This window comes from Peromyscus californicus, unplaced genomic scaffold (assembly GCF_007827085.1).
Source record: "Peromyscus californicus insignis strain IS unplaced genomic scaffold, ASM782708v3 Scaffold_17__1_contigs__length_78620276, whole genome shotgun sequence".
Lineage (NCBI taxonomy): Eukaryota > Metazoa > Chordata > Mammalia > Rodentia > Cricetidae > Peromyscus > Peromyscus californicus.
In genome coordinates, this window is record NW_026294469.1 from 56,132,001 (window position 1) to 56,147,185 (window position 15,185).

Genomic DNA, 15,185 nt, shown 5'->3' on the forward strand with positions numbered 1-15,185 from the left:
AAATGCTGAGTCACTAGGCCACTCTTTTAAACGATGAGATAATGACTCACAGAGGGACAAACACTAAGTGAACTATGGCTTACCTTCATGACATCTTGATAGGACCGAATAGCTGAGATGTTTCTCTTTTCTCCATCTTCATCTTCCAGGCCTTCATCTGCAGCCTCATACCCCTCATCGGTGTTACCATCAGCCTCCACAGTGTTGGCCATTTGGTCGATGAGCTGCTCCAGAGGAGGGCTCAGCTCCCTTTCTTCATTTTCCTTCAAGCCATAGTCCAGTGCTTTATAAATAATAATTCCCAGGGACTCAATAACCTACGGGCATTAAAGAAGGTCGTGAATGGAGGACTAACTGTAAGGTATAAAATGTTCAGTATTTCAGACATAACTAATATTTGAGGAGAAATTTAAAATTTTTTTACCAACACATGAATTTAAAATTTTGAAAACTGCAATTTTTGTGTGATTTCATTATAACCTATCCATAAACACTTTTCGTACTTTGTTAAGTTTATACTAGAGGGCCAGGTGGTGGTGGCGCACACCTTTAATCCCAGAGGCAGGTGGATCTCTGTGAGTTCAAGGCCAGCCTGGTCTACAGAGTGAGTTCCAGGACAGGCTCCAAAGCTACACAGAGAAACCCTGTCTGGAAATAAATAAATATATATATGCACACACTAGATGTTAAGATCAGTATTTCCCATTCATATAAAAAAAATACTGACCAAGCTGACTTGCTATATTTCCAAAAAGAAAAATTTTATGCCAATGTTTAGAGACTTCATAGATTCCCCCAAAGTAGCTGAGGCTAAAAATTCAATTCTAAGTAGCAATTCACTTAAGCCCAAATAACAAGAAATCTCTTCATATCAATATACATATTGCTCTCTGAGTTCCACTCATTGGAAACACATCTCTCTCAAATAATACAAGCAAATGGGAGATTTACTTACTTTTTAAAACCAGAACTTGCAATGAAGGACACAGATAATCTTCCCTACAACTACCTCCACCAACAATACTTCTAGGCAATGTGAACCTGACTTGTGAATAGTGGGTCCATCACTGCTAAACAGTACCCGACAAATGCTCCAGATGTGGCCAGTATGGAGAATTTTAGATTACTCCTCAATACTGCCTTTCTCACTTGCTCAGTACAACCACAAATGTAGTGCTTTTATTTTACTTTATAATACTAATAGCACACTATTCATTTCATCTTAAGTCTTTTTCCTTTAAAAGAAAATACAGTCAACAACACCAAAGATTTAGAATTAAAAATACTGACCCTTATCACTAGTCATCTGGCTCAAGGAAAATTATTTTAGGTGATTTTTCTGTAAAATGGGTACTAATAACCTTTGTATTTCATGAGCTCTTGAAGACCTTAAATGCGTGATTATGTTAGAAAGGACAGTACCTGAGTTAATAAATATAATCTGTTCTTCTCCCCTTTCTTACATTCACTTGTTTCCAATGTTTATCCAGTTACCAACCTCAAAATTGCAAAGAAACTTCATTTTCTTTATTCTACTTTTAGTTATTCAATGATGTGATTTTTAAAAAATAATCTATACAGTATTTTTTTTGTCTTTTTTTTCAGAGCTGAGGCCCAAACCCAGGGCCTTGCCCTTGCTAGGCAAGCGCTCTACACTGAGCTAAATCCCCAGCCCCTCTATACAGTATTTTTAACCCAAGAGTTGTAAGTTAAACACAATAGCATCAATGTCATCATATACAATACCCTGTAAAAGCATTCACACAATTACTCAATAAATTCTACAAAATCTGAAAGCTATATTACCAGAGGAAATAATACAAGCATTTAAAATAAATATACTTTAAATTCTTTTTTTTTTTTTTTTGGTTTTTCGAGACAGGGTTTCTCTGTGTAGCTTTGCGCCTTTCCTGGGACTCACTTGGTAGTCCAGGCTGGCCTCGAACTCACAGAGATCCACCTGGCTCTGCCTCCCGAGTGCTGGGATTAAAGGCGTGCGCCACCACCGCCCGGCTCTTTAAATTCTTTTTTAAAAGATTTCTTTTATGTATATGAGTGCTCTATCAACTTTATGCCAGAAGAGGGCATCACATCCCATTATAGACGGCTGTGAGCCACCACATGGGTGCTGGGAACTGAACTCAGGACCTCTGGAAAAGCAGCCAGTGCTCTTAACAGCTGAGTCATCTCTCCAGCCCCATTACTTAAAATTCTTAACCTCTAATTTTGAAGCAATGCAACTATTTTTAAAAAATACTTCTGTGTAAAATGGCAGATTAGAAGCTGCCTCTGTGTGACCTGATGAAGGAAGAAGAGTCAAAACTTTTTCATCTTAGGTCTTTTTCCTTTAAAAGAAAATACAGTTAACAACACCAAGTTGGTTTGCTCCAAAGAGAGAAAACAGCTAAGTGGAGGGGCAGAAGCATGTGGGGAGAAGCATATGGAGGGGAGATTTGGAAAGTCCTCCACGACTGAAGAAGCCCTGGGAGTAGCAGCCATTTAGTGCAGGGCCTGTTCACTGACACCAACTGCTGGGCTAGAATGTATGGCACCCAACACAGGGACTCAGGGCCCAGGGAGCCAGAAAAAGATGGAAGGGTCATAGAAGGGCCAGAAACTGGTAGTTATAGGTGCTGGCTGCAAGGCCATGGAATGTGGCAATCTAAGGCTGAGTCTTACTCTACCATCATCCCAGAGTGACTTACCTCAAGGGAAAACCTTATCCTACCCACACCCAAAGCAAGTGGCTTGGGAGCACAAGCACTAGAAGTAAGCCAAGGTAGAGACTCCACAAGGACAAAGACAGCCTCAGCAAAGACAGTGGAAGCTGGAATTACCCAGAGGCAAAAGGAAGTACAAACCATCCACTGCCCCCACTTCCTCAGAGCCTTGGACACTAGAACTCATGTATCCACGAAAGTGTAGACATGGCAGACCATAGAGAAGCAGTAGCTGGAAATGGTAGTGAGAGACTCAAGGAGCCATCCCAAGCTCTGAAAGAGGAAACTACTAACTAATTCGGACACAAATTCTTGGCGGGAGGTTCATTCCGATCCAGGTTGCTCAGCAAACACCAAGCAGGATAAATGCAAAAACAAACAAGCATAGAAACAAACAAAATTTGAATTCAGACATGCGTTTTCAAGTTAAAGCAAATCAAAGAAACAACATTCTGAAAGAAGCTAGTGGGGGAACAGCCATCTTATTAAAGTAAGGAAATGAAGGACATCCGACTCTCAGAAACGTGAAGGACTCCAGGAAAGACACTGTCTGCAGAGACTGTACGACTGATCAGAACTGCAGTACTGTGGGAAGACCAAAATGTCATACGGGTCCTGAGGCAAGTCACCTTATCTTGGGCTAACAATAGCCCCCTGGATAGTCCACCTTGTCCACACCTGTGTGTCTGCACTAACATCCTGTGAGTAATAGATTAACACTTGGAATCTATTGACTTAGCAGACCCATTGGCCTCCGCCAACCCAAAAGCTAAGAATGTCATCAGATAGCCTCTGAGGCCTACAGAAAAGACTCCCTCATCTTGCTGTACCCACCTCTCTGATGTACCCACCAATGTTCTGTAAAACTCAGGAAACTGCTGGCTCCTGGGCCATGGTCACTCAAAATGGCTCCAGAATAAACCATCTCTTATTCTCTTTAGTGTGAGAGCTGTGTTTCTTCTATCACCAAAAAGCATTCGACCAGATAGAAGCAAAATATTCACTACCTACAAGGAAACAACAACAAAACCAACCCAACTCATACTTTGTACTCTACGAGGTTATCTTTCAAAAGTGAAGGAGACTTTCTCAGAACCCTTGCTCAATACAATGTCCTAGGTGCCATCACTAGCCTGGGGAGTGGGGGATAATTCTTTAGAAAGAAAGAAAATGAGGCAGAAACTCAGATCTCCATGAAAAGAAAACCACTGAAGAAAGAATGAATTAAGGTGAAGTAAAAACTTTTATTCTGGCTACTAACAGATGACAGTTTAAAATAATAACAGCCACAGTAATTATGTGTGCTTATATACATATCTCCTGTGTTGCATATGTGTGTCTGAATGTGAACCTGAAATAATACAAGTGACAGGAGGAAGAGCTGGGATTGTTTTGGTAGGACAGGTCAATTGCTCGGCCTACAAAGCGGGTGGAGTAGTGTTACAGGAACCTGGGCTTGACTTGGTTGTCAATGCACAGTGCAAACTTTAGGGCAGCCACTGAAGAGAACAACAACAACAACAACAACAACGTAAGTGTAGCCGGTGTCCTAACAAAGGTAAGAAAACAGTCACATAAAATGCTCCTTTAAAATCACAAAAGGCAGAAAGACCGTGGAATGCGAAAGAGCGGAGAACAAAGGTTAAAAAAAAACAGAGTCGGGTGGTGGTGACAGCACACGTCTTTGATCCCAGCACTCAGGAAGCAGAGGCAGATGGATCTTTGTGAGTTCGAGGCCAGCCTATCTACAGAGCGAGTTCTAGAACAGCCAGGGATACACAGAGAAACCCTGTCTCAAGAAACAAACAAACAAACAAAAAAGAATAAAAGAAAACAAATATAGTAGATGTTAATACAACTTTATCAGCAATAATTTCGGGCATCAATAATCTACACACTTCAAATACAAGTCTAAAAGTGAACTAAAAATCAGTATACCGAGCTGAGGACAAGAGGTGACCACCAGAAAAACTACTAAAAATTTAAGAGGATTTGGACACATATCTGGACATGGCCGCTCCCATAGACAACAACTTAAAACTGACTTTAGAAGAACACTGGCCAAACCATGTGGAAACATTTTAAAAAGCTTGAGGAACTGGAGAGATGGCTCAGTGATTAAGAGCACATACTACTGCTCTTCAGAGGACCTGAGTTTGATTCTTAGCACACTTACAATCACCTGTAACTCTAACTCCATGTGGACTTGATTCTTAAAGGAATGGACACAAATAAACTAAGCAGACACTCATCTAATAAGAACAGGAATACTGCATGACACTGCCTTGTGAATCTCTGTGGCTCATTCCAAGAGTGTGAATTGTTATGGACACATCTTAATTCTCCAACAAAAAGACTAAGCTCATATTGAAAGTAAAAATCCCTCTTCACTTCATATGTTCAAATTGTTTTATAAGCAGTAGGGACTTAATAGTTAATGAAAATGTCAGTAAGATATAAATTCCTTCCACTCATGTATGCAAGGTCTCAAGTTCAGATATGGACCTTATGGTCATGGGTTGGATTACCTGTCACTTCAATCTCTGTCTTCCCAACTGATCACTACACTGGTGGTCCTACCTGACGGGCTCTGAAACATCCTGGAGGATCTCCTACCCAGAAGTAAACAGCATCTGGTCCATTTAAACATTCCAGAACTGTTCGTCTTAAGCCTGACTCCAGCCTGAGTCACAGGTAGTTCTAAATGTAAGCCAGCCTCTTACAGACACAGGCACGACACAGACACAACTGGGCTTCATTAGACACCAGGTGGCTCTTCCCTTTGATAGGAAGAAAAAAACTTCAAGTAGTATGCAAGTAGTATTTAAGTAGTTCTTCAGTCTTGAGCTGAGGACAAGAGGTGACCACCAGAAAAACTACTAAAAATTTAAGAGGATTTGGACACATATCTGGACATGGCCGCTCCCATAGACAACAACTTAAAACTGACATTAGAAGAGCACTGGCCAAATCATGTGGAAACATTTTAAAAAGCTTAAGGAGCTGGAGAGATGGCTCAATTATTAAGAGCACATACTACTGCTCTTCAGAGGACCTGAGTTTGATTCTTGGCACACTCACAACCACCTGTAACTCTGACTCCATTTGGACTTGATGCCTCTGGCCTCCACAGGCATGAGCACTTACGTATACATAACCCCCACGATTCACACAATTAAAATATAAATATTAAAAAGTAAAATGGTGTGTGGCCTCCTCATCAAAGATAAAGTAGATGGCAACAGGCACATAAAAAGAAGTTGTTCTCCAGGTGGTGGTGGCTCACGCCTTTAATCCCAGCACTGGGGAGTGGGGGGAAGGTAGGGAGACAAGTGAATCTCTGAATTCAAGGTCAGTTTGGTCTATACAGTGAGTTCCAGGATGGCCAGGGCTACACAGAGAAACCCTGCCTTGAAAAACTAAAAGAAAAAAAAAAAAGAAGAAGCTGTACATTCTATGATTTTTAAAGGAACTTCAAGTAAAAATGAGTCACTACTATACCCCTTTACTAGAAAGGCTAGTCCCAAAGTTGACAGCAACAAGTGCTAACAAGGTGTGGAATAATGGGAACTGTCTTTTCTCTCTCTCTCTTTTTGAGACAGTTTCACAATGGTTCTCTCGCTGGCCTCAAGCTACCCTTCTTCCTCAGACTAGGAAGTGGCTGAATCGACAAATGCATGCCAGCTCACCAGCTGTGACCAACAGGAACTCTTATTCATTGATGCTGGGAATGCAACATGGCATGCTCACCATGTCATGCCCACAGTTCAGCAGTTTCTTATAAAAGTAAACATCTTCTTACCATATGATCCAGCAATTATACTCAAATAAGCTAAACATTTATGTCCACATAAAAAAATCAAGACCTGAAATATTGACAGCAATTTTATTCATAATTGCCCACACACAGACAAGACATCCTTCAGTAAATAAGTGGATGAATAATTTGTAGCACATCAAGACACTGAATATTATTCACAGATAAAAAGAACTGAATTAAGGCTGGTACAGCTCAGTGAGGCCTGAGCCTAGCAATCAAAAAGGCTATCAAGTTCAAGGAACTGTACAAAATGTAAGCCCTTAATGATTTTACTAGATGAGGCAGCCAATTTGATAGGTTACTCGTTGTATCATTCTAACTATGTCACATTCTGGAGGAGATCAACAATGGTTGCTGGGGTTCAGGGGAAGGGAGGAGGTAAAGTACCAGAGTTTTTGGGTAATGAAAGTACTCTATCAGTAGTACATCTATAGGACACAGTATGAGAGGCGTGTCGTGTCATTACGTATGTGTCAGGACCCAATAGATGCCCAACACAAAGAATGAACCCTAGTATACTATGGACTTCCATCAATAACATACCAATATTGGTTCTTCAGCAATAACCAATGTCCCAAAATTATGCAGAACATTATGGGAGAAGGGGAGGACTGTGTGGGGACTTCTCTGTTCTGCAAACCTAACAATGCTCTGAGAGAATGAAGTCTACTGACTGGAATAAATATACAGAAGCTGTAGCTTAGAAGGCACAGTGGCAAAGAACAAATTAGAAATCAGCCCAAACGGCGGCGGCGGCTTCTCCTCCTCCTCCTCCTCCTCCTTCTTCTTCTAAGATTTATTTATTTATTATGTTTACAGTGTTCTGTCTGCTTGTATGCCTGCAGGCAAGAAGAGGGCACAAGATCTCACTATAGATGGTTGTGAGCCACCATGTGGTAGCTGGGAATTGATCTCAGGACCTCTGGAAGAGCAGTCAGTTCTCTTGACCTCTGAGCCATCTCTCCAGCCCGTTTGCTGTCTTCTTAGCAAAGAGGCAGTGGCAGGCATTGCTGAGCACGGGTCCCTCTAGTACCTCTGCCAGCCTGCAGCATGGCTTTCATTTATGTACTATAAAAGTATCATGTGGGGGCTGGAGAGATGGCTCAGGGTTAATAACACTGGCTGTCCTTCCAGAGGTCCTGAGTTCAATTCCCAGCACCCATATGGTGGCTTACAACCATCTATAGTGAGATGGTTATCTGTAATGAGATCTGGCTCCCTCTTTTGGCCTGCAGAGATACATGCAAAGAGAACACTGTATACATAATAAATAAATAAATCCTTAAAAAATAAATAAAAATAGAAGTATCGTGATGATTTGAATGTTGAATACTTTATTTAGGCTTAATGTTAATTCTGCATGGTAAAGAGTCTATATCTGTGTCTCCAGTTGGATTGAGTAGTACAAATCCTACATGTTACACACACTGACCAAGAGGAAAACAAGGCGGGAAGGCTGGGGAGAGAAGAGGGAAGGAAGAGCAAACAGGCAGACACTTGGCAAACCTCCTTCAGTTCTAAACTACTCGAGAGGGAGTGAAGTGTGTGGAAAGATAGGCACAGACTGATGAGCTGTTATGGAGTATCACCAGGCTTCCAGCAACACTCAGGCAGGGCTTGTCTCACTTCGCACAGCAAAAGCACTCCCACGCCACACAACCTCAAGCTAAGGCCCAGTCAAGTTTAAGCACTGGTATAAAATCCAGTTAAAAGAGGAAAAAAGATAGCACACGTGCCTCTGTAATGTGAGTAGTCTCACTTAGATTCGTCTCTTAGAAGTCTAGTGGCTTTCAAATGTAACTTCCATTTGTGTGTGCACATGTGTATGCTGTGTATACATACTTAGCGTGTGTCTGAGGGCACAAGTAATATGTGTTCATGTGAAGCCCAGAGTCTCCTAGGTTCCTCAAGCATTCTTTGCCTCATCTTTTAATTTTAATTACTTGTGTATGCACATATGAGTGTGAGAATGTGGCACATGCATGTCACACGGTATACAGTGGAGGTCAGAGGACAACTTTCAGGAGTCAGTTTTCTCCTTCCACTGGGGACTCCAGGGATAGAACTCAGGTCAGTCATCAGACTTACATGGAAGGGCTTTACCTGCTTAGCTACCTTACCGGGCCTTCAGCTTGTGTTTTGTGATGGGCTCTTTCACTGAACCTGGAGCTAACTAGTTCAGCTCGACTGGCTGACCAACAGGCCTCTCCTCCAGGGCTAGAATGTGCTGCACTGCATCTGGATGCTGGGGATCAAATCAGCTTCCCACGCTTGCACACTCTATGTGTGGAATCAGAGTGTCCAATTCTTCTTCTTCTTCTTCTTCTTCTTCTTCTTCTTCTTCTTCTTCTTCTTCTTCTTCTTCTTCTTTTTCTTCTTTTTCTTCTTTTTTTTTTGGTTTTTTGAGACAGGGTTTCTCTGTGTAGCTTTGGAGCCTTTCCTGGATCTCGCTCTGTAGCCCCGGCTGGCCTCTGCCTCCCAAGTGCTGGGATCAAAGGTGTGCGCCGCCACCACCCGGCATGTCTAATTCTCAGACTCCTAATCTATATCTGAGACAGCAAGGATTTTAAATATATCTGAAAGATGACTGTGGAATCATGCAATTAGAATCATCCTAACCAGCTACAAAATGAAACTGCTGGAGGAATCATGTGATAAATTTCCTAGTGACAGCCACAGCCTGGATTCCTACTAAGACTCTGGGAATCACTGTGAAAACAGGAACCTAAACACCTGTGCTGGAGCCCCTAAACTCTCAGGGAAAGTTACCAGATGAGGATCCAAAACTCACTGCCTCTCATATAGCCCTTCTCAGATGCTAAGCAGATAGCGTCTACCAGTATTGAGCCAGGAATGGAGGCTGACATCACCATGGCAGATGCTTAGGTCAACTGTTAAGATAATTATGAGACATTAAAGGGGGAGAGGGTATGGAACAACAGTGGGTCCGAAGGAAGGAGTGTCTGGAGGAAGAATGAATAGGACTTTTCAATGTTTTAAGTGTAGGAAGGAGTCCAAGTGAGTCTTGTAGAGCCTGTGATGGCATTTTGGTCAGTTCAGACACCTACAGGGAGTGCAGTCCTAGACCTTAGGTAGGCAGCTATGTGACCTAACCATAAGAGATTTCATGCTATACACTTAAATCAGTGAAGTTATGTGAAAAAGTCTAGAAAAACAGACAGGGAAGGAGCTAAATCCTGAACCATCAGCTAGAGGCTAAAAAGCCCAGGACCAGACTATAAAGGAGGGACAGGAGGGGAAGGAATGGGAGGATGAAATAAAGACAAAAATCAAAGAGAGAGAGTACCTGAAGAAGAAAAACATAGCTGTGTATGTATACTGAATGTAGCCAAGAGGAAGAGGACGCACAGAGCACACCCATTGGCTCAGGTAGGTGGTGATCACGTGACTTCTGTATAAACAGTGATATGTACCTAGCAGTCTCAGAAAATTCTATCAGAAGGAAGAAAAATACATGGCATCAGCTGGCTATAAGACTAGGCAGAGGGGGGGTTGGGGATTTAGCTCAGTGGTAGAGCGCTTGCCTAGCAAGCGCAAGGCCCAGGGTTCGGTCCTCAGCTCTGAAAAAAAAAAAAAAAAGACAAAATAACAAAAAAGACTAGGCAGAGGGGAGTAGCGTGTGTGTGTGTGTGTGTGTGTGTGTGTGTGTGTGTGTGTGTGTGTGTGTGTGTAGACAACAAAGTATTGTATGTGTATGTCTGGAAATAGTGATGAAGCAGGGAGCGAAAAGTCGAAGACAATGGAAAGACAAAAGTCAGGATTACTGTAGTGATCAGGTGACCAATTATATCCCCAACTTAGGGACTTCCCCAACCCTCCAAAAAAACCACTTTCCCTGAAGTAGATCTGATCTGCTTGTGTGGTTGTTTTTGGTGCAGTGCTGGGGGCACTGAACCCAGGGCTTCTGCTTCAAGTGCTGGCCCAGTTGCTTAGTTACGTGATTAAAAAAAAGTCTACATGCACATGCATGGTAGTTACTCCTTGACCAACATTAGAGGACTTTCTAGGTCAACATATCATCTATTCATTCACATGTCACTCAAGCCATTTACAAATGGTCCCCAGGCTCTCAGCATCCCACTGTAGATCACTTGGAGCACTTTCACTGTGTTGTACCTTTCCTTTGGACTCACAATACCCTCCAAGTGGTCCTCACCCAACGTTTTGTCTGACAAATCCCACCTCTATTCATTCAGCCTTTAAATCCAAGTATTGGGGAGGGTGGGAACTTTCATATTTGCTAATATGAACAGAAAATAATATAACTACAAGTATATTGAAAAATATCTAACAGTTTCTTTTAAAAGTCACACATATTTACCACACTAAGTTCCAATAACATTTCTAGTTATTTACTGTCTTAGGGTTTCTAGTTATTTACATTTCTAGTTATTTACTGTCTTAGGGTTTCTATTATTGTGATAAAAACACCATTACCAAAAGCAAGTTGGAGAGGAAAGGGTTTATTTCACTGACACTTCCACATTACAGTCCATCATTGAGGAAGTCAGGGCAGAAACTCGAGGTAGGAATCTGGAGGCAGGAACTGAAGCACAAGCCATGGAGAACACTACTTCCTGACTTGCTCCTCATGGCTTCCTCAGCCTGTTTCTTATATTATTCAGAAACACAGGCCCTGGGGTGGCATCACCCACAGTGGGCTGGGTCCTCCCTCATCAACAATCAACCAATCCCCACAGACTGGACTACAGCCAATCTGGATGAAGACAATTTCTCATTTAAGTTTCCTTTCCCCAGATAATGCTAGCTTGGGTCAAGTTGACAAAAACCCAACCAGGATATTTCCCAAGAGCAATAAACATATATGTCCATAAAAAGATTTACACAGACCAGGCATGGCAGGGCTTGATTTTAACCCTAGTACTCAGGAGGCACAGGCAGAGATAGGTGCATTTCTGTGAGTTCAAGGCCAGCTTGGTCTATGTAGCAAGTTCTAGGACAGCCAGGGCTACATAGAGATCCTGTCTCAAAACAAACAAAGACTCACATAAGCTGGGGAGATGGCTCAGCAGGTGGAGTGCTTGCAAGCATGAGGACCTGAGTTTGATCCCCAGAACCTACAAAAAGCTGAAAGTAGTAGCACACACCTGTTCCTAGAGCATGACGGGAGGCAGAAACAAGAGAGTCCCCAGAAGCCCTCAGGCCAGCCAGCCTGCTGTACACAAGGGTGAACAGCAAAAGGCCCTATCTCAAAAAAAGGCAACAACCAACACCTAAAGTCGTCCTATGACCTCTACATGCACACACACATCATACACATCATACACAGGATTCTTAAAAGATTCAAACATAAGTGCTCACAACAGCCACATACTGTAAACAACCTAACGTGATACAATGGAATACAAGGCTGGTGACAAAAAGAAAGAACACACTACTAGAGAATGTGATAACAGAGGAGTTGCAGAAATTCTTGTTCAATCAAAAATAGGAACAAAGAAACAACCCAGCAGCAACAATAAAGGCAGTATAAAAAGAATATCCTGTATGATTCCATGTACAGGAAATTGGAGCTGGGGTAGGAGACCTGACAGTAAAGATAACTTCTGGGGTGAAGAAATGATTTGGATAGCATTTATACAAGACTACAGATTTGTTTATACATCAAACTATCTAAATTAGCAATATATTATTACATTTAAATTATTTGTGGCTCAAGATTTGTTTGTTTTCAAGTAGTGCCTCACCTTGGTAGCCCAGGCTGGCCTGGAACTCATCCTGTAGTAGTAGTTTCCTGCCTCAAACTCCCAAGTGCTACGACTGAAGGTGTGAACCACACATCCTGGCTCTCAAGACTGCTGAAAACTAGCTGAGTGAGTTCATTCTTCTGTGAAGAGGACACTGAACCAGGAATCGTGAGATGGGATTCCGCCTGCTAGCTGATGTGTGACCTCAGACCAACCACTCAATCCCAGGTGATGCTGCTATTCAGCTTACACCAACCAGCATTAACATTATGAGTAATAAAACACAGAATTAAAACATGAAAAACCAAAGGTATAATACTTTAGTTTTGATTAATAGAAAGGCTAAGTAAAAATTTTTTCAAGTAGGTGTTAAAATAAATTGTACTGTAAAGAAGACCTACATTAGCAATCTAACCGTCATCATGACAACCTGCCTGGCCTCTGAAGAAATACTCAATTTTGGAACTGGTTCTCTCCTTCAGTTGAAAACAAATTGGGCTTTAAGGTCATCTGGAGAAGAAACAAATCAGAGACAATCAAATCTGAACAATGCTGAGAAAGAGGAACTTTCCACTGTTGAGAAGGATTTATACATATATATTCCTAAGTAGTACTGAAGCTTGCTTAAAATGATTGGGAAATGACACATGCCTGTCATTCCAGCACTTGGAACACTGAAACAGGAGGATCAGGAGTTCAAGGCCATCCCTGGCTATACAGTAAGTTCAAGGCCAGACTAGGCAATATGAGACACTGTCACAAACTAACAGATTGAGGCTATATATACAGTAAAGCATCACCAAGCCCTTACAGCAATGAAATTCTGAGCCATACGATATCATGGATGAACCTTAAAAATGTGTGCTGGTTAGTGGGGTTTTTTTGTTTGTTTGTTTTGGTTTTTTGGTCAGCTCATACAAGCTAGAGTCATCTGGGAAGAGGGAACCTTAACAGAGGGATTGCCTCCATCCGACTGTACTGGAGGCAAGCTTTGGGGCATTTTCTTGATTCATGATTGGTGTGGGAGGCCCAGTCTACTCTAAGCAGGTGGTTCTGGGTTGTGTAAGAAAGCAGGCTGAGTAAACCATGAAGAGCCAGCCAACAAGCAACACTCTTCCACAGCCTCCGCTTCAGTTCCCCGTCCAGGTTCCTGCCTGAGTTGTTGCCCTGACTTCCCTTCATGATGGACTGTAAGCTGTAAATGAAATAAACCCGAGTGGGCTTTGGTCACAGTGTTTTGTCACAGCAACAGAAAGCAAACTAATACATTATCTTAAGTAAAAGAAGTCACACAAAAAGCTAGGATTCCACTAAATGAAACATCTAGAATAAGGAAATTTATAGAGACAGAAAACATACTCAAGACCAGTAGGGAGCAGGTTAGTTAAGGTTTGGTGAGTACAGAGTTTATGTAACAGTTTTGGAAGCAGACAGTAGTGACAGATGTGGATCACTATAAATGGCTTTAATGGCACAGGGTGTATGCTTGAAATGGTTAGGATGGTACGTATATTTTATTACAACAGGGACGCCGGGGTCAGGGCAGGAGAGGGCTCAGCGGTGAAGGGCACGACTGTTCTCACAGAGAACCCGAGTTCAATTTCCAGCACTCCCACCAGGCAGTTCACTACCATCTGTAACTCCAGGGACACACACACAAACAAGGTATAGAATTTTAAAAAACACTGAGCTTAATTCAATCCTTAGGAAGTGTTACCACTTAGCAGCAATCAAAAGGCCCAAGCCTTCTTATTTACTGCGGTTCCTAAGTTTCCAAAACAAGATAAATGTCCCAGATGGAGTCAACACGTCTACTCAGGCACCAGCAGCAGTACTCCTCAGGAGGACAGCTGCATCCCATGCCACCATTCAGTGCAGAGCCCTGGGCAGGCCTCAGCTGCCTTCAATCATTAAGCCTCTGAGTCCACCACGGCCGCATAAGACCCACAGGGCCTGTCCTCCTTCTGAGCCAGTTTCTTCTCCTGGTTCCACAGTCTTCTGCTGGTTTCCATCCGATCACGGCCTGCATGAGAACCGCTGTTCCTGAGTGAGGATTTCGGCAGTGCACCGGGTGGAGGAGAATGCAGAAGTGCTCCTTGGGTGTTTCTGTTTTCTCAAGTGAAGGAAACTGCAATTAGAGCTGGGAGTGAGGAAGAAGGAGAGTACTGAAGAGCTGAAGAGGAAAACAAGGTTTGAAAGTGCTTCCCAGCTGAGCAAGGACATGGTCTCGGTGAAATGTTACTATAGTTCTCTTGAAAAAAAAAAAGTACACTAAAGAATTTTCCAGTGAGTGTGAGTCAGATGAAGTCCCCCATGCCTTCTGCAATGGGGAAGAAAGCCAGTAGTCATTCTTAGAGGAAGGGATGTGCCCAGGAGCTCAGCATGCCCTCAGACTGACTGGGAAGGCACAGTAGCATCTACTGCATGAAGACATGGGGAGTGAGATAAAATATAATTTCTATTTACTACACAGACATTTTTGATAAAATATCTGATGCTAACCCACACCCCTGATGTGAGCAGTGATGCTGGAGATACTCATCACCAAATAAACACCCGGTGACTCAAGGGGACTGGCGTGTCCCTCCTCCCTCACCATGAAGAGACTGCAGACATACCAGGCACCGAGCTTTTATGGGATGCTGGGGATCCCCGCTCAGGCCCTCATACTTGCACAAGCATTTTACTAACTAAGCTCTCTCCCCAGTGCCCTCTTTTGAGATGCTGGGTATCACAATTCTGAAATTCTGAATCTGAAATGCTCACATTCTCACACATTCTAAACACTTACCAAGCTACAGCCTCAGCACCTAACTTCTTTATATAGCAAATTTTATTTTAAATATTACAGAAATATAAGAATGGTTACAAACTTCAGTAAAAGCCCAAATTCAATTGCAGCATATAACTTTGGTG

The 15,185-nt window shown here is 42.4% G+C and overlaps 1 protein-coding gene across 5 annotated transcripts in view; it reads right to left on the reverse strand.

Annotated features, from left to right (window-relative positions):
* The window catches only part of Spire1 (spire type actin nucleation factor 1), a 125,538-nt gene that overhangs the window by 66,805 nt on the left and 43,548 nt on the right, over window positions 1–15,185 (reverse strand). For all 5 annotated transcript variants that reach the window (XM_052742381.1, XM_052742380.1, XM_052742382.1 and 2 more), the window contains exon 3: window positions 84–317. In XM_052742381.1, coding sequence (XP_052598341.1) covers window positions 84–317 — 234 coding nt within the window. The remainder of the gene's footprint in view (window positions 1–83; window positions 318–15,185) is intronic.